At 44.1% G+C, this 27,667-nt stretch overlaps 1 protein-coding gene across 3 annotated transcripts in view; it reads left to right on the top strand.

The window, feature by feature from the left end:
- DYRK1A (dual specificity tyrosine phosphorylation regulated kinase 1A) overlaps positions 1–27,667 on the top strand; it is a 69,027-nt gene that overhangs the window by 18,459 nt on the left and 22,901 nt on the right. For 2 of the 3 annotated variants that reach the window (XM_079312403.1, XM_079312402.1), the window contains exon 2: positions 5,956–6,034. In XM_079312403.1, coding sequence (XP_079168529.1) covers positions 6,025–6,034 — 10 coding nt within the window. In that variant the 5' untranslated portion in view covers positions 5,956–6,024. Of the gene's footprint in view, positions 1–5,955; positions 6,035–21,748; positions 21,895–27,667 lie in introns of those variants that run through there. The other variant, XM_079312404.1, reaches the window with a different exon arrangement.

Genomic DNA, 27,667 nt, shown 5'->3' with positions numbered 1-27,667 from the left:
GGTGTGCTGGGGAAGTCTGCTATCAACTCAGTTTAGCTTGTTGTTGTCTTTTCCCCAGTGATGTAAAAAAAAATGCTCCATTTCCAAATGTTGAACGTTCTCTTTCCATGTTTAAGAAGGAGAAAGCTGCACCCCAAGTGTGAGGGTGAGCTGCCTTCAGAAGGTGACTGCTCATGGTTCTGTAGAATACACAGAGTCACCTGAAAACAGCTACTTTATTTTTACTGAATGATGAATTTTAAAAGCTAAAGATGGTGAGTTTTAAAAGCTTTGTCCAGAGGAGCTGTGGCTGCCCCATCCCTGGGAGTGTCCCTGGACAGGGCTTGGAGCAGCCTGGGACAGTGGAAGGTGTCCCTGCCCAGGGATGATCTTTAAGGTCCCTTCCATCCCAAACCATTCCTCATTCTGTCATCTTACAGGAGTTGCTGTTTCAGTGAAAACGTTCAGTTAATAAGTGTTCCAGAATCCCACAGAACTTAAAGCTGGAGAAGGGGACAGGACAGATGTGATATTGATGACAATTTAATTCACCTGTGTTTCAGTGCTCAATATACTTGCTGTGGGGTACCTGCAGGTGCCCAGAAAGGGCAGGGATATATTTGCTTTTAGTGCTGGAATCAGAATCTACTTTTAATTTTCTGCTGTGATTTTGCAGGTGAACCTGAGTTGCACAAAGCAGATCTCAGTGCAGCATGGCCTTTTCTTTTTCCCCTTTTCATTCTTGTGAATTATTCCTTAGATGGATCATCACCTGTGTTGGTCACAAGAGCAGCAGTGAGTTTGGGTGTGCTCAGCTTTGAGGTGTGTGTTAATTTGGACATTAAACACATGGCATTTCCCTGGTAACAAAGCACTCTCACTGCATGTGCTGGCTGCTGGCTAAACAATGATTCTGGAACTCCTCAGCTTTGTCCCTCTGGGAAGCTGTCAGTCACTGAGCACCCTGTCAGATTTATTAATTGGATTCCAATTGGATTGATTGTACTTCACATTTCACTGTGCACTTTTGAAATGAAACACTGAATCTGTGTCTGTGAGGAATCTTTTGCTCAGTTTGTCTTACATCAAACCTCATCACTGCTTGCTTTGCATAGTTCAGATGTCTAAATCCATTATATTCCAGGATGTTAATAACCCCAATTTCATGATGTGTACTTCAGGATAATTTTCCTAGTAAATAAATAAAAAAATTTGGTTTCTAAGTAAGTATTTATATTTTATGTTGCTAGCAACAGGCCTGCCTGTGTTCACCGAAGGTCAGTGACCTGAATTATGTTCAGCTCTGCCAGCAGTGTGTGTAGTCATGAGAAATGCAGGGGTTTCTCTGGATTCCACCAGTATGACTTAAAAAATTACAAAATAATCTTTTCACAGAGGAAAATCTTGAACCTGGCTTTGCAGAAAGATTCCATATTGAATCTTATAATACAGTGATCCTGAATAAAGAAAATAAGTCACCTCTATGGAGGGTTTTAATTAGCAAAATATAGAAAGCAACCCCCTCCCTAGCAGACTTCTCTCTTCATTAAATTTTCATGTTGATAATGGTTTTTGCAGTTTAACTTTTAGAGGTTTAACAATCTGATTTCTCTGAACCCAACTTTGATCTGCACTGATGTGTTGATGTGTGTTGGGTATTGAGTTTTGCAGGAAGGGATGGATGCTCCTGAGGAATAAAGAGAATAAAGCTTTAATTCTCAAAGAGGCCAGCAGGAAAACCAGGCTTGGGACGTGACAAAGTTTTGTTATTCAGTGTCACCATGTCCATAACGCTGTGGGTATAAGCTGGGACAGAAGGTGCTCAGCATCCTCCTGTGTGTGACTGAGCCTGTGACTCCACGCTGGGATTGCTCATGGGCAGGGAGTGGCTCAGCATGGGGATCCCATCCCGTGTGTGAGGAGATCCCAGCAGCCTGGGCTGGGTGGGGAGGGAGGAGGGAAACAGGAAACAAAAGCACGAGGTAAAGTTTTAGCACAGATGATTTCTAAGAATTGCTCTCTTCATTTAAATAAAACACTTTGGCTTTTGTTCTTCTCTTTGCTCTACCTCTTTCAGTAATTTGCTTTTTAACACCTTTCCTGTCATCTGTTCCTTCCTCTCCTCCTTTATTTCCAATTCACTTCTGTTCTATACTGGTAAGGAGATCAAACTGGGTTCTTGAAGCCCAGTAAATGTTATTACTGAGGGGATTCTTCTAGTAATGATCTTACAGACTGTGTGATGAGTAGGATTTGCTCTTGCTTCCTCTTATCATCAATTTATTATCTAAACCAGGAAGCCTTTGTGCAGGCTGTCTAAAAGGCATTTTGCTTTAAAAACCTGGCAAAACAGACACAGCTGAAGGCTCTGACTGAGTTAGTTTAAGGTGCTGCCCCTACAGCCACTGGCTGCAATTTGGTTGTATCTATTTAAAAAAAAACCCCAAAATTGCTACTCTTTTATGTCTGTGACACTGTTACTGTCACAGGGACTCACTCTGCTAAGATTTCAAACCCCTCCTTGGAAAACAAAGCTTCACCTGCTTCTCCACTCTGGAATTCCACAGGAATTCTCCAGTTCTCCAGGAGAGTTGGAAGGAGACTGAAGCTGGGTTGGATCTGTGTTCCTGGTTAGCTCTGAAATGCACCAATGTGTTGATTCCTGTTAATAACCTGTTAATGACTTTCTCACATCAGCAGCTCTTCCTTAGTTTTGGTAGTTCTTAAAGTGTCTTCTAAATTCTAGAATAACTCAGGGCTCTGTGGTTACCTCTGCAGCTGTTTTGGGAGCTGAGCATTCCCAGTGTGGGCAGGACAATGGTTGGACACTCCAGGATATTTTGGCTGCAAATTGCTCAAACTCTGGTGATAGTTTGAACTGAATTGGGTTAGGATTGAAACTGGTCTTGCACTGGTGGCACTGGGAGAGAATCAAGCAGTGATTGAGCTGCAGGGTGGTAAAGACAAGAGAGTGATGCCTTCAATCCTTGAGCTGCTGCTGCTGGCAAAGCTTCCTGTAATCCTGGTGTAAACCCAGAGGTGCTGCAGTTAAAGGGAATAAAGGATAATGGCCAGAGAGCTTTCAGATGGGATTGAGGCTCTGGAGCCTTAGAGCACCTGTGTGGGATGGACAAACCTGGTGACTCCAGCACTTGGAGCTGCTGCAGAGCCCAGAGGAGGCAGCAGGATGAGCAGAGGATGGAGCAGCTCTGCTGGCAGGAAAGGCTGGCACAGCTGGGATTGTTCACCTGCACAGGAGAAGCTTTGGCTGAGCTCAGTGTGGCCTTGCAGGGCCTGAAGGAGCTGCAGGAAACATGGAGAGAGACAATTCCCAAGGGATGGAGGGACAGGACACAGGGAATGGAGGGACAGACACAGGGAATGGAGGGACAGGACACAGGGAATGGAGGGACAGACACAGGGAATGGAGGGACAGGACACAGGGAATGGAGGGACAGACACAGGGAATGGAGGGACAGGACACAGGGAATGGAGGGACAGACACAGGGAATGGAGGGACAGACACAGGGAATGGAGGGACAGACACAGGGAGTGGCTTCAAACCGAAAAATTACAAGTTTAGGTGGGATTTTGGGAAAAAGTCCTTCCCTGGGAGGGTGGGCAGGGCTGGCACAGGGTGGCTGCCCCTGGATCCCTGGCAGTGCCCCAGGCCAGGCTGGAGCAGCCTGGGACAGTGGGAGGTGTCCCTGCCATGGCAGGGGTGGCACTGGATGGGCTTTAAGGCCCCTTCTAATCCAAACCACTCAGGGATTCCTTTGTTAGTTCATTCAAGTAAGAGTTTGCTCTTCTGCTGAGTCCCAGGGCTGCCTGTGCTGCTCAGGGGGCTCAGCTCTGCACCAGACCCAGCCTTTCCCTCACAGTGAAGTGATTCAGGCCCAGCAGTGCCCAGTTTGGCACTGGCAGTGCCCTGCTGTGGCCTCAGCTGTGCTCCTGGCAGCTGTGCAGGTGGCAGTGCCACCAGGGCTCTGCAGGCTGTGGGTGGTGCAGCAGGGCCCAGGGGGTGACACTGGAGTGGCACAGGGACAGGGGGGTGACACTGGAGTGGCACAGGGACAGGGGGGTGCAGCAGGGCCCAGGGGGTGACACTGGAGTGGCACAGGGACAGGGGGGTGACACTGGAGTGGCACAGGGACAGGGGATGACACTGGAGTGGCACAGGGACAGGGGGGTGACACTGGAGTGGGACAGGGACAGGGGGTGACACTGCAGTGGCACAGGGGGTGACACTGGAGTGGCACAGGGACAGGGGGTGACACTGGAGTGGCACAGGGACAGGGGGGTGACACTGGAGTGGGACAGGGGGTGACACTGGAGTGGCACAGGGACAGGGGGTGACACTGGAGTGGGACAGGGACAGGGGTGACCCTGCAGTGGGACAGGGACAGGGGGGTGCAGCAGGGCCCAGAGGGTGACACTGCAGTGGCACAGGGACAGGGGGTGACACTGGAGTGGCACAAGGACAGGGGTGACACTGCAGTGGGACAGGGGGTGACACTGCAGTGGGACAGGGGGTGACACTGCAGTGGGACAGGGACAGGGGTGACACTGGAGTGGCACAAGGACAGGGGTGACACTGCAGTGGGACAGGGGGTGACACTGCAGTGGCACAGGGACAGGGGGTGACACTGGAGTGGCACAAGGACAGGGGTGACACTGCAGTGGGACAGGGGGTGACACTGCAGTGGGACAGGGACAGGGGTGACACTGGAGTGGCACAAGGACAGGGGTGACACTGCAGTGGCACAGGGACAGGGGTGACACTGGAGTGGCACAGGGACAGGGGGGTGCAGCAGGGCCCAGGGGGTGACACTGGAGTGGCACAGGGACAGGGGTGACCCTGCAGTGGCACAAGGACAGGGGTGACCCTGCAGTGGCACAGGGACAGGGGTGATACTGCAGTGGCACAGGGACAGGGGTGACACTGCAGTGGGACAGGGACAGGGGTGATACTGCAGTGGCACAGGGACAGGGGTGACACTGCAGTGGGACAGGGACAGGGGTGACCCTGCAGTGGGACAGGGGGTGACACTGCAGTGGGACAGGGACAGGGGTGACCCTGCAGTGGCACAGGGACAGGGGTGACACTGCAGTGCCATTGTTGGGGGGAAATGGAGCGAACGGCGCCGTTTGCTGCTCACATTGCAGGGTCTGAGAGCATTTTAGGCTGCTCACACTTGCCTGAAGTTACATATTTCAGGAGTTGTTTAAATAATAATAACTCTCCAATCCCAGCTGGTCAGTAATTTGCAGAGTTCTTTAAAATTCTCTGTAATTCTCAGTGGGTTTGATATTTCCATAGGTTGTATACCAATACCACACCAATGACTGCTGGAGAACAAGTGGAGAACAAATGCTTGAAAAATCCTTTGACCAATCTTAGTTGCTGGGTTTTAATTCTGTTTTATTGTTAATAATCCTGCTGTTCTTCTTAATTCCTGTTGGAGTTTCCTTCCTTGAAACTCCTGTCTTTCTATGTCTTTGTCTATGGAAAGTACAACTTTATTTTTTCTGAGTGTATTTTAATTATTTGCAGCAAGGTGAAGCTAATTTAATTTCATCAAGCTATGAGGAGAAATGAACTTTGCCATTTAGGAATTTATATGCATTTGTAATTCTATAGCTTGTATAGAAGTTGTGTTTTAGAAATATTGTCCTGAATTTCTGTGAAAATCCTCCACACATTTAAGGACTTGGCAAAGATGGGTTTTTGGGATTTTTTGACATGATGTTAATTTTGAGCCTTATCCAATGCTTAGTTGAAATTTCAGTTAATCCTTTAAAAAGTTTTTCTAAAACCAGATATCAGTGCAAGATAAATCTTTGCCATGCCTATCTCTACTATTCCTATTGGAAAACATTTTCTATTTGGATTTCCTTGGTTTAACTCAGGGTTGAACTGTGCAGTTGTGGCTGCAGTTTAAGAAGTTTATTTATTTTTTTTTCTCCCTTTTTCAGTGTTGTTTGCTGCTGGACTCCCCCTGTCCCCACAACCCTACAGGATGATATGAGACTTGAAAGAAGACGATGCATACAGGTGATTTCATCTTTAGATTTTTACAATGAGAAATGATGGATGTTCTTGATGTGCTTTTTTCTTGCTGTTCTATTCTCTGTCCCCACCACATGATGTTGTTCCAACTCAGTAGAAGAATTTTGAAATCTTTCTTTGCCTTTTAAAAACTCTTCTGCAACTCAGAAAACTCTTCTTCTTCCAGGAAGAAAATTGTTTTCCTGAATGAAAATATTGTTTTCAAAGTTCTTATGGGAATGCTTCTGAAATGGACTGGTTGATATTTTAGGAAGTTCTTCCATTTTTTGGCTAATCAGAGATCCTGGAAGTGCCAAGTGTATTTGCAGATTCAATGACTGGAAATACATTTCACATTTCAGCACAGAAAATCACCAGCAGTAGAAATAGAATAAAAACAAGTTTCTCCAAGAGGGTTACTCTAATTTTTTATACCCAAATGCCTTTATTTCAACCAAATCTTTGGTTTGCTTGTTCAGCTTTAAACCCTAGGAATCCTTAGAGCTGGGAATAAAAAAAAAAAAAAAAAGCCAGGCAGATTTCTGTGTGCATCCAGCTCATCTCCTGATTGACAGTTTTCAGTTGCATCAGCTGTTGGTGCATAAACAGCTTTGGAGGGTCTGTTTACATGGAGCCCTTGGATTAGGACCAAGATGCTGGAAGTGGAGATTTCATTCCCTGAAAACCAAACATTGCTCATTCCACTCCTGTGTTTGTGAGTTGTGTGCTGAAAGCTCAAGTCAAAGCAGGTTTAAAGAATTCTGAAATTAGGTTGAGCAAAGAAGAGGAGAAGGAAGAACTTCTCCAAAGGGATATTTCATTTTCATGTTTCATTTTCAATATCTAAATCTAGAGGAGCAGCATTAAAAGTCTAGAAAATTGATGTCCCATCAGATTCAGGGAGCTCTGTCTAGTAGGCAGTGACAGATTAAAATAGAACCTAAATATTGAGAAAATGTTTTGAAAGCTTTAAAAATACTCATCCCACAACTGAAAGGAGAGATAATGTTATGAAATTGTACCTTATGTGTGACAGTGTTTGAGAGAATTCAGTTTCACATTGCAGTACATTAATCTGATTTAAAACTTCCAACTTCAGCACTTTCAGTTTTGGTCAGAATTTCTCATGGTGTTGAGCTTGCAGAATAGAAATGGATACAAGATTTTGAAATTTAAGTGGTAATTCTGTCTTCTGTAGCCCAAATTCTTTATTTATAAGTCCCTTGATAAATACAGTTCACAAACAAGGACAAAGACCATTATGCTTCTGATGTGTTGGAAGTTAGAAAAGTCAGATTTTATTTGCATTTTCTGTTTATTGGGAGAGCCAGGCTTGGTTTGCTGATGTTCTGAGAATGAACAAGATTTGCAAGCATTAAAATGAGGCCCTGCCCTGTGATAATTTTGTGGTGCAATGACAGGAGGAGTTATTTGGTGACTCTGCTGATCTCAGTCTCAAGTTCAGAGTAACTGGGGAGAGCTCAGGCCCAAAATTGAAAGGTTTTGTGGTTTTGAGGACAGCTCTCTTGCATTTTCAACAAGGTTTCTTGAGGGTGATTGACCAGAGGTGCCTGGTAATGTCAAAACTACCTCTGGTTAAAGTGGGGGAGCTTCTACAGGATCAATAAATTCTTTGTTTTAATGGGCTTCACTTCATTGTCCTGGAAGCTGCTCTAAACCCCTACAATTAACCAGGGCAGAACTGGGGAAACAATCCCCTAAAGAAGAAGATTTTTCACTTCTACCATGGAATACTTTAATTTTACATCACCACTTAAGCTGAAAACACAGCAATATATTAAGGTCCCCTGCTTTTAAGAAAAGAAAGTGAAAACTTGAAGAAATGGACATATTAGATGTTATTTTCCAGTTTGACTCAACAGGAAAACAAACTTGCAGTGTGTTGAACTTCTCTTTTTGGCCCTGTAAATATGTGGGAGATAGATAGACAGACAGACAGAGAGATATACATTTTGCCCTATATAATATGTGGGATATATAGATATATATACACCATATAATATACCTATATGTAGAATATTATAAAATGTATATTATATAATTAATAAATATATATTATCTAATATATATAATATACCCAGAAGAAGGGCACTTTAAGGTGCTGTTTGGAGATACTGAAATATTGAAATATTTTCAGTAATTTTATTGAGCATCTGGAGCAGGGAAAGCTCTGCAGGGGGATCAGCACAGGCTGGATCCATGGGATGAAGACAAGTGGGTGAGGGTCAACCAGACCAAGGGCCAGTCCTGTCCTTGGGTCACACCAGCCCCTGGAGCTGCAGGCTGGGCAGAGGGGCTGGAAAAGCCCTGGGGGTGCTGGTGCCAGGGGCTGAGGGAGCTGGGAAGGGGCTGAGCCTGGAGAAAAGGAGGCTCAGGGGGGACCTTGTGGCTCTGCACAGCTCCCTGACAGGAGGGGCAGGGAGGGGGCAACAGGGACAGGAGGAGAGGGAACAGCCTCAGGCTGGGCAGGGCAGGCTCAGGGTGACAGCAGCAGGAATTTCCCCATGGAAAGGGAGCTCAGGGGTTGGGAGTGCTGCAATGAAATGCTCAGAAATATGTGGATGTGGCACTTGAGTTCATGAGAGATGGACCAGGCAGAGTTGGGGTGGTGGTTGGATTTTGATGCTCTTAGAGGTGTTTTCCAGCCTTAATGATTCTCTGATTCTGTGTTTACTTGTGGATTTTTTAGGATCTGTTCTGCTTTTCCCTGAAACATTCTGCAATAATCAAAGCTGGGGTTCAGCTCTTTACAGGAAAAGCCAAGTTTATATTTCATTCATGTTGTGGTAACACAGGTAATGCCTTAGAAAGTGATTTGTGACAAAAAAAATGTTTTCAGAATGGGAATTTTTCACTTTTTTGTCCTTTGCAAGTCTCTCCAGGACCTTTGGGGAAAGCAAGGAACCAAACACTTCTGGGTATATTGAGGCTGGTGGTCAATCATCCTACCCATATTCACTTGTCATGGTGTGGTGGCATCAAATTTGGGATTGTGCTGGGTTCCTCCAAACAGGAATTCATCTTGTGCTCAGAAATTGGTGTTCCAGAATTACTGCTACCCCTTGTCCTGCTGCTTTGTGCTCAGTGCTTGGTTGTTCTTTATTTTCCTCTTTTTAAATGGAGATGCCTTATAAAAACCATTTGGTTTTATAACAGCTTTCTGGTTTTGACTTTTGTAGTTATGTTGGAATCTAAGGAATATGGATCTAAATATACTGAGTTGTCTGATTTTTAAGCTTTTGAAGAGCTCAAAGCTTCTTTTTGTAACCTTTGTAAGAAAAAAAGAGCAGCATAATGGTTACAGCAAATTATTCTCATCAACTGGAATTATCTGGGATGCACCAGAGATGCTGAGAACCCAAGGAAATGTGATAATGGTGTAGTCAAGTTTGATAAGACATTGGAGGTGCTCATATTGCTCTTAACTTTATAAAAAAAGGTCATTTTTGGGAAAGAAAAAACCCCAAAAAGCCAATCCAATACTTTTTTAATAAGGATACAGAAAGAGCAGTTAAACAGTCAATTCTCACACAGATACCTGTCCTCCCCCAGCTGTATTCCTTATTAAAATATAACAAATCCAGAGGAAGGATTTGTGGGAAGTTCCTGGATTAGGTTGAGTTTAGGGCCTGCAAGTGTCCAGCTGTTTATTTTATGGAAGAACACAATGGAAATGGAGAATTGGCCCATGGCTCTCACATCTCTTATTTCACATTTTAACTGCTGATTTCATTGAGCCTGTAGCTATTTTAAAGAATGTTTTTATATGTCAGTAGTAAAAAATCCCACAAACCAAAGCAGAAAACCCCTCTGTTGTTGTGCAGTCAGAACAAAATGTGTCCATGGTGCTGCTGTGTGCTGGAGCTCACCTGTGCTACCTGAACTGCTTCAGTCACAGCCACTGGAGGGAAAATGCAGAAAATTCCTGGCCCAGCATCATCTTCCCCCTCCCCTGACTCCCTGCTGGGCACAGTGGGGCTCCCACTGCTTTTATTCCTGGTGGGACACTGGCTCCACTTGGATTCTGCCCAAGGAGTTTTTGCTGGATATTCACAAGTTTGCCATAAAGAGAAAATACCACAAAAATCATACCCAAACCAGAGCTGCTCATTAGGAGGGAAGTTTAAAATCCAAACAGCTAATGAGGGCTTGGATATTCCTGGGATTAACCCCTGGTTTGCCATGGATAAATCCCTTTGCAGCAGGGCTTGGTGCTGCTTTGGGGAGTTTTTCAGCACTCCTCAGACTGAAAGGGGAACTTCTGCTTTTCAGAGATGGAGTCATTGACCTCAATGAATGATAACCTTGAAGTCAACAGACTAAATTAGTGCTCTACTTTCTGGATTTGAGAGCAGCAATGTGAAAACCTGGACAGCTAAAGTTAGATTCGTGCATCCATATTTAAAAAGAAGTTGCCTATTTAAAAGAAAAAGGTTTTTTTGTTTTTTTTTTTTTTCCCCTCCTCCAGAATGGCTCAGTACCTGTGATATTGAAAATTGAAGTTTTCAGCCTCAGCCCCTATCTAAGGGGAAACAAAAATCCTGCTCCAGGATTTTGGAATGAAATTACAGCCTGGTGGAAGATGCTGCTTTCCTTATTGAGGAACAGACCAGAGCATCTATACCAGAAAATCTTTAGATGCTGCTGTTCTCATATATAATTTTAATATTCTGGAAAAGGAATTTCTATTAATTTTTCCTCTCAATACCTGTGACCCTCTTTTAAAAACCTTTTAAGGTAACTTTCAGTGAAGTTTTAAGTTGTGGGGAGATTTCTTTATTGCAAGGCTGAAATTTATTTCTGTTGCTGATTTCTAAGAGCAAAGAAAAAAATTGATTTTGAACAAAACCAAATCAAAAGGCAGATCAAAAATTGCAATGGTAACTATTTAAAAATTATTTCCCATTTCCTGAATGATTGCTCAGTACACTGAGAATGCCTGGGGTTTATAATGAATGTAACACAGCAAAAAGGAAAAGTTCTCTTGGGCAAGGCAGCAATGGGATGGTGAGACTGAGTTTTGGAATTGTGCCTTGTCCCAGGGATTCACTGGCTCAGGTGGCTGCCCTGCCTTGTGCATCCCATTTGTGTCCTGTTCCTGCTGCTTTTGGCAGCAAATGCTCCTGGCTTGGCCCTGCTGTCCTGGTTGGGAGGTTTGGAGTGAATTTTGGAGTGAGTTGATTGCTGAGGGGAAGCTCAGCCCTGTGCTCCAGGGAAAGGCCCTGGATTCATTCCCACAGGGACTTTCCTCCCATGGCCTTGGCATGGGCAGCACCAGCTCAGGAGCTTTGCAAGGCTCAGCCCTGAAATCCCTGATCTGCACCAGCAGCACTTCATGGGATCCCTGGGGCTGGAAAAGCCTCCCAGCCCATGGAGTCCCAGTGCCCATCCCCACCTTGTCCCCAACCCAGAGCTCTGAGTGCCACCTGCAGGGATGGGCACTGCAAACCTCCCTGGGCAGCCCCAACTCCCAAAATTCATCATCACTGAACAAGCTTCACTTAAAATATTAATACATTAATGTTAATATGTTCAGCTCATGAACATATTCTGTGTTGAATCCATAAGCAGGACAGCAAATGTTTGTAGGAGGCATCCTTCATAAATCATGGAGCCAGGTAAAAAAACCTCTCCCCACATCCCTAAAGTTCTTTTGGGATTGAATTTTAAAATACAGACACCTTAGGATGGCTCTCCTAACAGCCAGGCCTGAGGAGTTCTTGGTAAGGATTCCATTTATAATACTTCATCAGGCAAGTAGTGGGCAAATATTGTTCATAAATCTTGCTGAAATTGGACATTCTGACTTAGAAGATTTGTATTTCTCTTTCTCTTGTCAGGCTGGTGCTTCCTTTTCTATTCAATTCATCTTGTGATATGTGTTTTTTCATGTTTATATGAAAAACTGTTGCAGGCAGTGGTGCCCAGATGTGTTTGTTTGATGCCTAACTGGGATCAAACTGGTGGATTCCCAGTTTTCCAGAGCAGCACAGGGTGTGCTCAGCTTGGTGACAGAGATTTTCCTGGTTATGCACAGGGACCAAGCTCCAGGTTTTACCAGTTTCAGTGTCTCACTCTGCAGTCAGCTACCCACAGCCAGCTTGGATATTTCCATCAGGCAGCTTCAGGACACATTTGTCAGCCCTCTGATGTCACTGGGTGCAGCACAAACGTCATCTGAGTGAGTCTGCTTAAACCCTGCTGGATTTAGGAACACAATTAAAATGGAAAATCTGAAACTGGGAATCTTTCACTCTCAGATTTCCATCGTGACGCCACAGTCTCAAAATCACGTTTGGTGATCAGTTGTTAAGGACAGAGATTAGATTAGAGAGCAAAAAACATCATTTGTTTTTAATGACACATCAGGTTGAATGCTCTGACCTTCCAGCTGTGCCCAGCCCTGCATGGATCCATCAGCCCAAGGGAAAATCCTGGTTCCTGAGGCTCAGCATCACTGACATCACACCCAACCCCTGGTGACCTGTGGCTGAATGAAATCCCAGAATATCTTTGGGGACCTAGAATTGAGTTTATTGCACACAGAGGCAGCTGTTGAACATCTTTGCTGGAAAGGTGGAACAGGTGGCAGCAGTTTTGTTCCAGACTGAGAAAAGAGATTTGTTCTTGATTTCTTCCTTCCCCATGGGAATCTGTTGGTGTTGGCATTTTCCTAACAAATTGGATGTTGTTCATCCCTTAAAAAACTGGGGATACAAGCAGAGAGCAGAGCCTGAAGTTCTTTTACTGGCTAATTCTGGGTCTTCTGACTGGTTTTTTTTTGGTGCATCCTCTTAACTTCTCCTTCATTTCACTAAATCCACATTGTGAACGCCTTCAAGTTTGCTAAACCATCCAATGCTTTGCTTTTTCTTACCTAAAATCACTGAAAATTTTAATATTTGAGCATCTTGCCTATTTGAGCTCAGTATTTTGGGGTGAACTTGTCACTTGTTTGTGCTCCCTCAGATGTGATGGAGAGTGATGAGCAGATGTGCTGTGCCAGGAAATAAACAGAAGGATGATGTTTGTAAGGGTGAATGAAGTTGGTTTTTTAGGTATTAAGGCCTTTAAATAGAGAAAATATTTAATAACACAATTTCTCAGGACTGCCTTGTCACTCCAGAAAAATAAACTGTTTCTGGCAATACATGGAGATCCAGACATGTTTTTTTAGGACTGACATCTTCATTCTCCTCCAAGGTCCTGAAGATGCCTAAAAGGAGTGAACTGGTTCTCCAAAATTTGATATATTGGTAAAAGTATCTTTGATTTCACCTGCCATATTAATGTGGGGCCTGACTTGCTGTTAATGCCTCTCACTAGATCAGATCCTTCTCCAAGGATCAAGTTGGGTTCAATATAAAACTGGTTTTATCTTCATGTAGGTATGGAATAATGGCTTACATATATTATATTAGCTTGTGAAATATAAAATAAATTAAAACCCTCCACCAAATATATTTGCCAAGTTTTGTACCTTCTAATAATCCAGAGATTTTATGTTATTCTGGAATAAAAGTGAGAATCAGGTCCTTTGAGATATTTCCCTTATAAAAGTGAAAATATTTCACTTCACTTACTTTGAAATACTTCACTTACAAAATACCTGAAAGGCAGCAGATGTCCATCATAATTCCATTTACAGCTTCACTTTAGGTGAGTTCCAGATGTTCATGGTGGGCTCTGTGTTAGGTCCTTAAAGGTTGTGTTAAAAAAGCAGCAATATGGTAATTAATTTATTCTTGTGTCTTAAGTTAGACTTTTCTAAAACTCCCAGCTGTAAAATACTTTTACAGTAAGCATTTCACAATGCTGAATAATTCCTGGAGATTTCCCTGAGTCCAGTGATGGATCCATGGTGTGGAGTTTATGGGGATTTCTGGTGCTAAGGCTCAAAAGGGGGTGTAAATAAGGCAGTGTTTCTATTCAGGCTTAAATGTTCACATCTCTGCAGTTTTCTCCAAAATTCAATTTTTCAAAACCTGCAGGTGAGCAGTGCAGTTATTGGCTGATGCTTTTGACGTGTTTCCCTTTTTTTCCATGCCAGGATTTTACAAAATTGGGTTCACAGCTGAGCCTCTCCTGCTTTGGCATTTTCACTGATGGGAAGGAGCTGTCTCAAGGAAGAGCCTTGATCTGTAAACTGTGGAGCTGCACCCTCTGTGCTGTTCCCTGTCCTGGGGAGGATTCCTGGGATCTGCTGCATCCAGGGGTACTCAGCAGCTCCTTCCTTCCTCACCTGTTCATTCCACTGTTGTCCTTAAATCCTTTTTCCTTTCTCTTTGCACTTTGGATGTCTCAGGAGAAAATTGCTTTTTTCCCCACTCTTGTCAAAACAAAAAACCCCAGGGTTGTCCTATCTTTTGTTATATATATACATAATCTATAAATATATATATATAGAAATATAACTTCTTTTTTCCTGACCTGCAGCTGCAGGAATATTCCTTTGCTTCCTTCTCTTTTATAAAGCCTGGGAGAATTTTGTGTTGCTTTACTTGGAAAGTTCAGCTTTTCTTCCATCTTCTGAGAAATTTTATCTGTAAAGTTGTTCTTGTCCTCTGGCTTGGATTGACTTCATGGACTTCAGGAGTCTTCATGACTTCTCTTGTGAAGAAAAGAGATTTTCCTCACAAAAAAAGAGACTGTTACACACCCAAATCAATGGGTCAGCTTTAAGTTAGGATTCTGCACCTTCAGCTTAAATTCTGTGTTCAGCTTTGTTTTCCAACAAAGATTCTGGTAGCAAAAGGCCCCAGGCAACAACTGTTTGGATCCTGAGAAAGGCAAAAAGTAGCTGTTGTGTTTTTTGTTTGTTTGGTGTTTTCTTTTATGTCTGGAGGCATGTGGAGCTCCAGGGGAAGGCAAGAAGCACAACTTCATTTTTTCTTGGGAGAAATCCAGGCTCTATAGGCTGCCATCCAAATGCAAAAATTCTGACACTTCTCTACTCAGAAAAAGTGCCACCAAAACGAAGCCAGCTGAATACTCCACTTCTTCAATAGAAGGCAGTTTCCTTAAATAGAATTTGGGAGCTAACTTAGTCTGGAGCAGGGACTTGGGTTCAAAACACTTCCAGATCCAGAGTGATGTCTTTTCACTTGAAGTCTTTCACTCTGGTTACAGGTATTTGAGTAAACACTCAGTGGATATTCAGACACCTGAGGAATCATTTGTGTTCTGTAATTCCATGAATTGTAGCCTGTACAACATGGAGGAAAAATCTGCTTCACTTTTTTTCCTGGGAAGGGGTTGGTAGAGAGAAGGAGGGAATTACTGCTTTCATAGAATCCTGAAATGATTTGGGTTGGAAAGGACTTTAAAATTCATCTCATTCCCACCCCATGCTATGGGCAGGGACACTTTCCACAATCCCAGATTATTCCAAACCTTGTTCAGCTGGTCTTGAACACTTCCAGGGATGGGACACCCACATCTTCTGTGGACACCCTGTCCCCATCCTCACAGGGACCAATTCCTTCCCTACAAATGCACAGATACATGTGCTCAGTTTGTTTGACTTTATGTCACACTTTCTCCCATGGATCCCAGTTTATTAGCAGTATCTTTTTGCCATCAAAAATCCACATTATCCTCAGTAACAGATTAGCAGTAGCTTGGTCTTCCCAAGAAATTGCCCCAACCCCTTAGGAAGATGGTTAATCTCCCTCCTGGATAAGCCTTTTGATCAATTTAGAGAAAAGTGAATTGGTGTCTTCTGAGCAAGTCTGGGTAGCAGCTACTCAAACAAAGTGATTTGGGCTCCTTTCAACATCAGCTCTTAATGAATTGTCAGAATTTCATCAAAGACCAGGTAATTAGACAGGTACTGCACCTCTGGATTAATGGCACCTCTGAGAGAGGCCTGGATTTCCTCATTCTGAGATAGGAACTGATCAGATTTGCAGAACAAGAAATGCCTCAGGAAGTTTTTGGAAGCATCTGGCCAAGCATCACTGTGCTCAGCTTTGGAGAGTCTGGGAGTCTTTTCTCCAGCCCTTTCTGGGGTTCTCAGCACAGTTACAAGGGAAGCACAGGAAATTCCAGGTGTGACTCTGTGCCTGATGTGCTTCTGGTCCTTAGGAATGAAATCCTGTGAGCTGGGAACACAAAATTACCATTTTCTGTCTGAGCTTTCCATGGAACAGGAGGCTCAGCTCACAGGGAACAGGGACAAGAGGAAAAGGCCTCAAGCTGTGCCAGGGAGGCTTGGGTTGGACACCAGCAGCAATTTCTTCACTGGAAGGGTTGTTAAACCTTGTGCCACCCCAGGGCCACCAGCATCACCCCAGCCCTGTCCCCAAGGGCCACATCCAGCCTGTGCTGAGCACTGCCCCAGACAGTGACTGCAAACCTCCCTGGGCAGCTCATCCCAATCCTGACCACTCTGCCAGGAAAAGTTTTTCCTGATATCCAGCGAGAGCCTCCCTGGCAAAATCATTTAATTCTTCATGATGTTCTGAAACACTGGAGTGTTGGCTCAAGGTGGCCAGTGCTGTGACCCTCTGAAGGGTCTGCCATGCTTTCCTCTCAGAAATAATGGCAAGGACAGTTTTCCACCTCTGTCCCCTCCCTTTTGTTTGCAGAGATGTTGGGAAGCCTCCCCTTACCCTTGTGTGGGACAGAGAAAGAAGGAAAGTCCTCTGGCACCTTCTGCTCTCCAAGGTCAGGCCCTCTGGAGCTTCTAAGAAACTGCAGCAATCCCATAAATTCCCAGAGAAGTCTTGAGGAGCTGTGTGAGCTTGAGTGACATTTGGAAGCAGTTCTGTGGGGCTTGGCCAGCAGGGCCAGACAACAACTCCATGGTGCTTTCAAGCCAGATGCTTTGGCAAGGGCTCGAGTGTCACCACTGCCTGGCAGAACAACTGGTGCTGCAGAACAGGAGCAGGTGCTTGGGGCTTCTTCTGCTCCCTCTGCACTGGGTTTTGGAGCACAAAAAACAATATTGCTCTTCCTGGTAAGGCTTTTAAAGTCTTGGAAGGACTTGGTAAAATGTTGGGCATGGCAGTGAAGAGAATGATGAGGTATGTTGGCTTTTACAAACATCTCAGAGGTGGCAGATCCTGGGATTCTTTTATGTTTTCTTCTCTAAATTCATGGAATGATGGAGTGATTTGGGTTGGGAGGGACCTTAAAGCTCATCCAGTTTCACTCCTGCCATAGCAGGGACACCTTCCACTGTCCCAGGCTGCTCCAGCCCCATCCAGCCTGGCCTGGGACATTTCCAGGGATCCAGGGACAGCCCCAAAGCCCCATTGCCTTGAGGACTGACTGATAACTGCCCTCAGTGATGTCCTGCTGGGGTGACACTTCTTTGGGGTGACACCACACCCCTTCTGACACAACCCTCACTCCAGTGAGTTTCACTCATGGCAGGAGGCACTTCCAGCTCCTTCCCTCTTCTCCCAGCCCCTGCCTGCCAAGAAAGAGTTAGAGACTCATCCTCACATGTGTGTGTGCAGGGTCCTGCCTGTGCCATGCTTGGAGCTGGCTGTTCTGTTCCCTGAGAACACTTCTAAAACCTCAGTGCTGAAGCTTTGATGCTCATTGGTACCTAAACTTTTAAATCAAGAGTTTGAGTGTTATTATTCCACTTTTCTTGGCTTGCAGTGACTTCACCCTTGGTGACTTGGCTTTGTAGGAGGTCATGGTTCCTTTGCACTGCAGGACATTGTGCCTGGTGCCTGTAAATGTGATGTTCACATCTACTGGGAACATTCCCTGACCAGACCAGGGCACAGTTTGGTTTGAATTAAAAGCCTTTAGGGCTCAGAACATTAACATTTCTGTGAACAGGACTTGGGGTGATCTTTTCCCAGAACACAATTGTTGGTTGAACTCTGAAGAATTCCTTCTGTCTTTGGTGTTTAGATCCTGTAATTAATTTTCCATCATCACCTTTCCTTGGGAATATCCCAAGTCTCTTTGCTGAGGTGGAAATCTTCCACTGCACCTTTCTGGAGGTGAGGAAACCCAAAATCAACATCAAACCATGGCAAGTTATCCAGTCAGCTTTTCCTTGGTGTAGTTTAGAGCTCCTTCAGGAAATGCTGGAATGATTTTTTAAAATTTGCACAACTCTGATATTTGTGTAGTGTTGCTCTCATTGTTGTTATTAGTGTAAACAAAACCCCAATTTTCATAGTTAGCTTTAATACCTACTGCTTAGTTTATGCTAGAAACAGTAAAGCCTTAGAAGGAAAAATGCAAGCTACACTTCAAAAATAATTTTCTTAAATCATAGTATTATCCTAAAGGAATAATGATATTTTTTGTTTGTTTTATGGATGGTTTTAGTTATTGTGTTTTCAATTTTTAGGGGTTGAAATTTGCTTTACTTGAGAGAAATTAATACAGTTTACAGTGAGCTCAACTCTGGGGTGATACTGTTTGGATTAGGGAAGTTTGGCATCCCCAGTTTTTGGTGGTTTCCAGCTGCAAATACACATTCAACCACACTTAAGTTTTTTTCTCCTTAAAAGCTGCTACTTCAAGGTGAGACAAATCAAAAGAAATAATTGCTTAAACTTAAAAGTGTGTGTACTAAATACAGGAATTATTACAAAGGCAGGAAATTGGGCTTTCAAGTGAATGCTTTGGAATTGTGAGGTTTGACTGGACTTGTCATCCCTTTGCCTGGATTTATTTATGATTTTTTTTTTAATTTTTTATTTTCTGTGATGAGCACTAAGGATAATATTGAAACTTTTTGCTGGGGAATGATTTATTATTTTGAGAACTCTTGAGTGAAATTTGTCAGGACTGGCTTCAGATTCCTGCTGTAAAATGCAGAATATCAGTTATCAAATCATTGAGAACACAGCAGAAAAGTGATTTAGGTACAGTTCACAACCTGTGAGGATTTTCTGGAATAGTTCTGGTGCTTCCAGGAAACTTTGGAGTCAGGGAAAAACTAGAATGTTATTATTTTATGAACTGTGATATGGATTAATAAGGAGAGCATGCCTAAGAGTTTTAAAGTATTCTGGTTTTTAGGAACTCCATCAGAATTTGTGTTATTAATACAAAATATTCTGGTTTTTAGGAACTCTATGAGAATTTGTGTTATTAATACAAAGTATTGTGAGTTTCAGAAGCTCTGTCAGAATTTCTGTTATTAATACAGAGTATCAGAGCAGTTCAGTGTCTTCAAATGCAAAAGAACTGCTCTGTAGCCAAAATTTAAGTGCTGTAAATTTCCCTTGGAGTGACATGAACTACTTCAAAATCATCCATGAAATCAGCCAGTGAGGAAATTCCCTGGAATCATCACACCAGCAGCTTCCCCATAATCGAGGTGGAATTCATAATGGTGAATATTTTTTGGTAGTTGAGTTTTTCCCTTAAAAAGCTTCTGTTTGTGTATGTTGGTCCTTAAAAGGTTAACAGCAATCTCAAATCCAATCCCAAAAATCCCAAACTGTTCAGCCAGTTTAGTATTAGTAAAGGAAAAAAGACTTTTAGTATCAATAGGGCTGTGCAAACCCTGCAAGTGGAAGGAGGGGCCAGCCCAAATTCTGAAAATACACACTTGCCCACGTGCCAAGTTATTTTATTTTTACAGTTGGTTTTATTTTAAATTTGTCATCACTGTGTTAGATGAAATCCACCTTTATTTATGGTAGACACCAGAGCTGGATGGATATCACCCAGTGAAATAGTTGGAAAATACATGAGATTATTTAACCAAGTTAAAAAGATTGTGCATCAATTCCTAACCCTGCCTGTATTCAAACTACAAAAGTACTTTGAGATCCTCCCCCTCTCTCCTGAAAGCTGTTCTCTTTGGTCAGGTATTGAATAATTTATATCATGTGAGACTCTTGCACATGATGTATTCATCCCTTGTTTAGCTCTTACATTCATGGTTTGGCATGCTGGCTGTACATTGATATGGGAGATGCTTCCCATTTTTTCTCTACCAACTGTTTAAATATATCTTGTGCCTCAGTAACTACAAATGGGAAATAGAATAATTCAAGTAATTTCCCTTGATGAGTTTTATGCGTAGGAAAGGATTTCTTTTTTTTTTTTTTTTTTTTAATATCTGTTTGTACAAAAGGAGAGCTTTAAAAACAATGACAATATTTATGCAAACTTCATGTTCAGCTGGAAATGCCTGAGCCATCAGGCCAGGTATTGATTTGGGATAAAATATTGGGTGTTTTTCACCTCTCGTGCAGTTTGACGTGCTGCCATGTAGCAGGTAATTTATTCCATCTCTAATTAGTTTTGCACTGCAAACTGCAAATTGTGAGTAATGTTCTTTGGAGGAGGGGGAAGGAGGAGGTGCTGCACCAACACGAGGAACTTTCAGTTAAGTGCTGATAAAAGTATTTCCCTGAAAGGACAGCAGAGCAGCCCAGCACCAGGATTAGCACTGCAAAGTCCTGGCCCAGCCCGGATTGCTTGGAAAATCTTGTAAGCCCCTGGTCAGGTAACAACACTCGTGCTGCAGGGGCTGCAGGATGAGCAGAAATAAATGCAATAAACGGGTTCAAAAAGCTGCCATGAGACAGAGAATGGGCAGCACTGGTGTTTGGGTGTGAGTGCACACACACACTGAGGTAGCTCTGGAGTTTTAGGACATTCAGGGAGAGATTTCAGGAGTTTCACTGAGATAGCTCTGGAGTTTTAGGACATTCAGAGCGAGAATTCAGGAGTTCCACTGAGGTAGCTCTGGAGTTTTAGGACATTCAGGGAGAGATTTCAGGAGTTTAACTGAGGTAGCTCTGGAGTTTTAGGACATTCAGGGAGAGATTTCAGGAGTTTCACTGAGGTAGCTCTGGAGTTTTAGGACATTCAGGGAGAGATTTCAGGAGTTTCACTGAGGTAGCTCTGGAGTTTTAGGACATTCAGGGAGAGATTTCAGGAGTTTCACTGAGGTAGCTCTGGAGTTTTAGGACATTCAGGGAGAGATTTCAGGAGTTTCACTGAGGTAGCTCTGGAGTTTTAGGACATTCAGGGAGAGGTTTCAGGAGTTCCACTGAGGTAACTGCTGAGTTTTAGGAGACAGGGAGAGAATTCAGGAGCTCCACTGAGATAGCTCTGGAGTTTTAGGACATTCAGAAAGAGATTTCAGGAGTTTCACTGAGATAGCTGCTGGAGTTTTAGGAGACAGGGAGAGAATTCAGGAGCTCCACTGAGATAGCTCTGGAGTTTTAGGATACACAGGATAAATTTGAGGAGTTCCACTGAGATAGCTCTGGAGTTTTAGGACATTCAGAAAGAGATTTCAGGAGTTTCACTGAGATAGCTGCTGGAGTTTTAGGATACACAGGATAAATTTGAGGAGTTCCACTGAGGTAGCTCTGGAGTTTTAGGACATTCAGAGAGATGTTTCAGGAGTTCCACTGAGGTAGCTCCCGGTGTTTTAGAGCAATGCAAAGAGGTAGTTCAGTGGTTTCACCGCTGCTAAAATGTCCAAAATGAAGTTGTCGAATAAAGGAGCCGGGACAACTTTGAAGTTCTGTTGGAGCTGCCATTTTGGGCGTTCGGTAACATCAGATTGCCTCCGGCTCTGGGGGCTGTGCTGTGCTGGGGACCCCTGGCAGGCAGGGATCCCCCTTTGGCCGTGCCCCGGTGGGTCCCCGGTGGGTCCCGGGGGCTCCCGGCCCGTGCCCTGTCCGGCGGCAGCTCGGCGGAGCCCCGGAGAACAGGAAGCACCCCCCACCCCCTCGGCAGGTGAGTGACTCGCAGCGGCGCTGGCACATCGCTGCCGGGCTCGGCAAAGTGCAGTAAAACATGCCCGGCATCGCTGCGGCCGCCACGGCGTAGAGACAGGGGACAGCGCTGCTGCTGCTGCCGTGCTGCTGCTGCAGGGACAGCCGGGGGCTTCCAGAGTAAGTGTGTCTGTCACTCTTTGCGTTTCCAGCCGCCGGTTTTCCACATCCGCATCCCCCCTGCGCGTGGGAAGGGGATCTCCCCAGCAGCCCTGAGCGGGGCCGGTCAGTGATGGATTCACGCCGTCACAGGCACAGAGACACCAATATGCTGACAGATAATTTTATTTTTCTTCTTTTTTTTTTTTTCTTTAAAGCTTATATTTCTTGTAGGATGCTTCAGCTTCGCTCATGTTCAGTGGTTAGCGGAGCTGAAATTTCATTTGCTTAAAAATCTGTCGGGGGGGTGGATGATAACAATAATAATAATAGTAATAATAATAATAGATGTTGTGTCTTTAGGGTTAAACCCAAACCAATGAAACATAAATTCAGATCCTTGGGAAAAAGGGGAAGGAAAAAGGGAAGGACAGGAGTAGCCTGACACAGTAATTTTAGGAGGTGACCTGCCTAAGGAAGGCAGTGACAGGGAACTTTAGAGCTTTTTAAAGCCCCGGGAAGAATTCCAGCCGGGCTCGCTCCCACCCGGCAGCGTTGGGGGGAATCTTTCGCATCCCAACCCTGGAGAAGGCGTCCCGGAGCCGGGCAAGGCGAAATCCTAACGCGGGCGCGTTTATCCGTAAATCCCGTGTATCATGGCTGCGCCGCCCTGCCCTTGCTGTGGGGGTGAAATGTAGAACATGAGCCTGATCCTCGGGAGATGGAGCTAATTTCGCCCTACACCGCAAAGTGTTAACAGCGCCCGGCGAATGTGACAAAGCTCAATCGCGCTCCTTGTTTATGGAGCCCGCGCCCATTGGCCGCCGCGCGCCAGCTCTGCCCTGGCAACTGCGCGCCCGCATTTGCATAGCGCGCCGCCATTGGCCGGCTCCGCGGCGCTGCGGGCCAATGGCGCGGCGCGGCCCGGGGTGGGCTATGCTAATGAGGCGCTGTTGCTGGGGCGCGCTGCGGCAGCCGCGGCTCGGCTTCCCCCTCACGCGCGGCGCCTGCGCGGTGCGCGCCGCCCTCACGGCGGCGGCTCCGAGCCCGGAGCGCCGCGTCCCGCCGCCGCTCCGCCTGGCTGCTATTCCCACTCTGTTTCTCCTCATTTCCCTCCTGTTTTTTAAATAAAATGCATTAAACTAGCCGGCTCCCCCGCAGAATGCACGGCTGTGGAACGCTGACACACTCGCCTCGCCCCTTTCTCGGTGTCCGAGATCTGATTATTCTTTAAAATAATCTATTTCTGGAACACGCTCACCTTTCAAAAATGGTGTATTTCCCATCACCCCCGACATAAAAAACCCCACACCAAAAACCAAGCCCCTCCTCAGCTGTAAGTTGAGTCCTGTTTTTTTCCTGTCCTAAATATCATTCCTGCCTAAGAATATTGGGGAGTCTGAGCTTAAAATACATTCTGTTGCTTAAATCTGCATCTGTATCCGACCTTTTTTTCCTTTCCCTGCTTTCCCATCCAGCTTTTCCCCCTATTCACTCATACATCACTTTACCTTCTTCAGTCCTGTCCCACTCCCTCCCTCTGTCTTCCTTAGTGTCCAATTATTGTATTTCCATAACTGCTCACATTCTCTCCTCCCAACTCATTAATTGTAATTTTTTAACTGTCCATCCCATGCTATTTTTCTTTTTTTCCCCTTCTTTTTAATATAAGTATCAGTGTGTATATGTGGCTTGATACCACCTGGCATTTGCTAATAATGCTGGGAATTCCTGTCACCAGCAAATTTTTGGTTAAATCTGATTTTTACTGTGGTGGAATTCTAGTTTTTTTTGACTGTTTTCTAAACCCTTCAGAAGAACTTCAGGTTCAGCAGAGGGGAATTTAAGTTTCTCTTGGATAAAGCCAACGTTTTCATAGAGAAACATAGTGATTTCTAGAACCAAAAACTTAGATTTAATAAAAATTGTGTGTACTTGGAGTTTGCTTGAAGCCTTCTGAAGAGTAAGTTTAGAGGTTCTTTTATAGCTGTTTTGGAGGTTAAAATAATGTCAATTTAAACTCTGTGTCACTAAATTTCTGCTGTATTGGGAGATTACTGTGGTTTAGAAAAGATTTTCCTGCTTATTTACTGAATTTGACAGAACTTTCTGTTTTCTGTTTGTGGTTTTCACTCAGAACTGAGGGGCAGGCGTGGGTCTTTTCAGCAGGATTAAAGATGCAGAGGTAGTTGGAATTAATTTATTATTGGAAAACCTGTGTTAGGAATAGAATTCACACTTCAGTCCCTATTTCTGCTTTAAGAGCTGTTGTGTTTGTTGGGTCAAAGGTTGGACTTGATGATCTTGGAAGGTCTTTTCCAACATTATTGTTTCTGTGGTTCTTTGAACTTTCACCATGACCATAAAAAAGGTTTATCTCCATTTCCCCCTCTCCTTTATATTCCCTCTTTTTAATGGCAGGCTTTTCACTCAATTAGAAAAATTAGAAACCTTAGAATAATTGCATAAAATCATAAATTGTACATGAATTTGTAGGGGGAGAGAGAAAAAAGAAGCCTCAGAACCTCAACCTTGGCACATTTTCAAGAGCATCAGTGACCTCTGGAAAAAGAGGACTTGGATAATTTTTATTTGTCAGTTTTAAAGCAAATGTTAGGCTCTTCTTGAAATACAGGTTATTAAACATTCAGTAATAAAGTATTGACTGCTGAGATTCTGCTTCACTCACTCATTTGTCATTAAATAAATAAATACACGCTGGGGTGAATCACCAGCCACATTACTTGGGTTTGACCAGCACTCCTGAGGGGTTGGACAGAATTCCAGGAAAACTTGGAAACTGTATTAAAAAAGGGGAAAACCTTCCCTACTAACTCTGGTGGTGTGTGTGCAGTTGTTTCCTCTCTAAATCCTCTCTTGGAGGATCACATGAGGGCAGCACGTCAAAAAGGAGCTTTTTTTACCTAACCTGTAAAGCTGCTCTTCTGTGGAGCTCTGCAAAACACAGATTTACCTGCCTGGATGTGTCCCTTGTCTTTGCAAAGTCCCAAATGTACAAAAATTTAAATTATGGAGCCCTTTTTGTGTTTATCCCATCTGCAGAACAGGAGAAAATCCAGAATTCTACAGAAGGAAATGTTTGTTTGTGAATTCCAAGGATGCAAAAACAATGAGCACTCTATAGAATATATATGCAGGCAGGAATAATTTTATTTGCAGCACAGTCTGAAGAGTGGCAAGGGATATTATGTTAAACACAATGAAAATCAAAAGATCTATTGTATGGCCACCTATTCAGTGAGCACTGCTTCCATTCTGCCCCCTAAAACAAACAGGGCATTCATGAAGCTAAACAGAATCATAACTTATTGACATGGAGGCACAGAATTAAAGCTGGGGAAGGATTCTGTGCTTTCCTAATTTCTGGGCACAGTTCTCTTCATTTTAGTGCATTTTCAGTCCATTCAAGCCTTTGTAGGCCTGTCCCTGTTTCCTTGTGCAATTCCAGGTGGTTTTTTAGCTGCTTCACCAGGGCAGAAATGGAAAAGCAGAGGTCTCACAGAACTTAATTTGGACTTTGAAAGTTCAGAGTGTTTGTGTTTCCTGTAAGTTTTAGCTGAGAATTTTGGTAATCTTGGGCTTTATTTATTAAAAAAAAAAAAAGTGGTTTCACTTTTCACAACATTTCCTCAGTTCTAAGGTTCTCCAGAGTGTACTCAAAGTCATATTTATAAGTTAATGAAACACAGATTTATATACTGTGTTGCCAGTGGATTAAATGACTTTTAGAAACTTCTTTCTCTTGTAGTGGCAGAATTACAACGAGCAGCAGCATTCAGTTCTTCTGGTACCAGAATTTTGAAGTGGTCTTTTTTTTTTTTTTTCTTTAATTGGATACAATCTTTCCCTGTGACAGGTCTGAGTTTTTTGTGCAGGAAAGGGAATTGGTGTCCTCAGATTGCACAAAAGCCACAGACCACAAGTCCTGCCCAGCATCCACCTCCTGCTGCAGCTCATCCAGGGGAGGAACCAGCCAGGACAGGCTCAGCAGTGGCAGAACAGTTCATGAACCTGCTCTTGGCCTCCTTTCACTCCAGCTGGGAAAAGGTGTCACCTCTGAGCACTGTGACCATAGGGAGAGCAGGGGGAATCTGTGAATGAGGTTGGAGAAGGGGCTTGTTTCTAAGTTTAGGGCTCCATTCTGCTGGGAAGGAAAGCAGAGTTTGGCATTTCTGTACAGGGAAGTTGGCTGAATAGTTATTGTAGGATAACTTGTGGAGCAGCCATTCTTAAAAAATTCCCCCACAATAATAAAGTTCCTCCAGAGGAGGAACTCGTGTGGGATATTTATAACAGGATTGTTCTCCAGTAGCTGCTGCAGGTAATTTCCTTTTGTTCCCTGAGTTCTCTCAGCTTTTGCCTGGGTTCTCTCAGCTTTTCCCACTCCAGACCAAGCAGAGTGAGGTCTCTGCACCCCCATGTTCTCATGCAGTCACTCCAAACCCCCTGCACAGGGACAATGGGCAGAGCAGGCCTGAGGAGTTCACTCAGAGTTCAGGTTGGCATTTGCTCATTGCCTGAAAGATGATTGTTCCCAACTCTCCTTGCCCCTGGGGCTGACATTGGTGATGCTCAGGCAGAACTTTGGCAGGTCTAACTCATCTTCAGGGTGGGTTCATTGGAACAGGGAGTTCTCAGATACAAATGCTTGTTGCTCATTGCTCCCTGTCTGTTTTAGGGTGTGCTGATAAACTCAGAGATGGTTGGGACTCCCTTTTCCAGATACTCTTGAACAACTGAGCTATCACAATGTTCATGGATGCTGAGAGCTTTTCCAAGCAGAGATTTTAAAAAAAAAAAGTCGACCAGAACTCTGCAAAACAATTAACTTTGCAGGAAAAAAAAATCTTCTGTGAAGGAAGAGAGTTGTACAGTTCCTCAGCTAACACAGGATTTTCTTAGAGTGGACATTGGGCTGCTTTCCCATCACCAATTTAAACAGAGAAAAAAAGCAAGAAGAAGCTCTTGCCTTCACCTGTGGTGGCTTAGCAGGGATTGGAAATAAAAAGATTGAAAGTCTGAACATGTCCTGCACAGTAAGAACTGTGCTTGTTCTGTGGTGTGACCCCACAAGCTCTGGAACTCTCAGCTCCCCTTTGTGGGGAATGAGACACTTCACACTTTTATTTTCTTGTCGTGTTTTCTGGCAGGTTCTCACTCAGCTGCCAGGATATCCCTGAGAGGGAACAGAGGGAATATCTGCACATGGCTGAACAACCCAGACATGGAAAATGAGGCTGGGATAGGAGGGAGAAGTGGGGAAAGAAGCTCAAAACATTTTGGGTCAAAGCAATGATCTAAGGAGGGAAAATATTGAAGGAAAGGAAGAAAAGTTCTAGCAAGGCAAAGAGAATGAAAAATGAATTGTGCAGAGGAAGTTTCACACTGCAGCCTGAGATCTTGGATTATCCTAATCCCACCCTGCCATGGGCAGGGACACCTCCCACTATCCCAGGTTGCTCCAACATGGCCTTGGATGCTTCCCAATTTGGGGAATTCCTGCACTTAAACTTCTAAAAGTATGAAATAAATGCTAATGTGACTTTCACTGCTTTTACCTGCTTCATCTCACACAACAATCCTCAGGCAGGGAAGTGTTTTTAAGGCTATTGCAAAGGTTCTGTTATCAGCAGGATCACTCCTTGGCATGTCATGGAACCAAGATCTGCTGCTGCACTTGGGAGATGCTTCTGTCAGTCCTGCAGGCAGATCTGCATCACTCACAGGGTCCAGACTGTCACAATGGTCCTTTTTGGGGGCTCATTTTTAGCTG

This window comes from Erithacus rubecula (assembly GCF_903797595.1).
Source record: "Erithacus rubecula genome assembly, chromosome: 1".
In the NCBI taxonomy this organism is placed as follows: domain Eukaryota; kingdom Metazoa; phylum Chordata; class Aves; order Passeriformes; family Muscicapidae; genus Erithacus; species Erithacus rubecula.
This window is presented reverse-complemented; position numbering and strand designations above follow the sequence as displayed.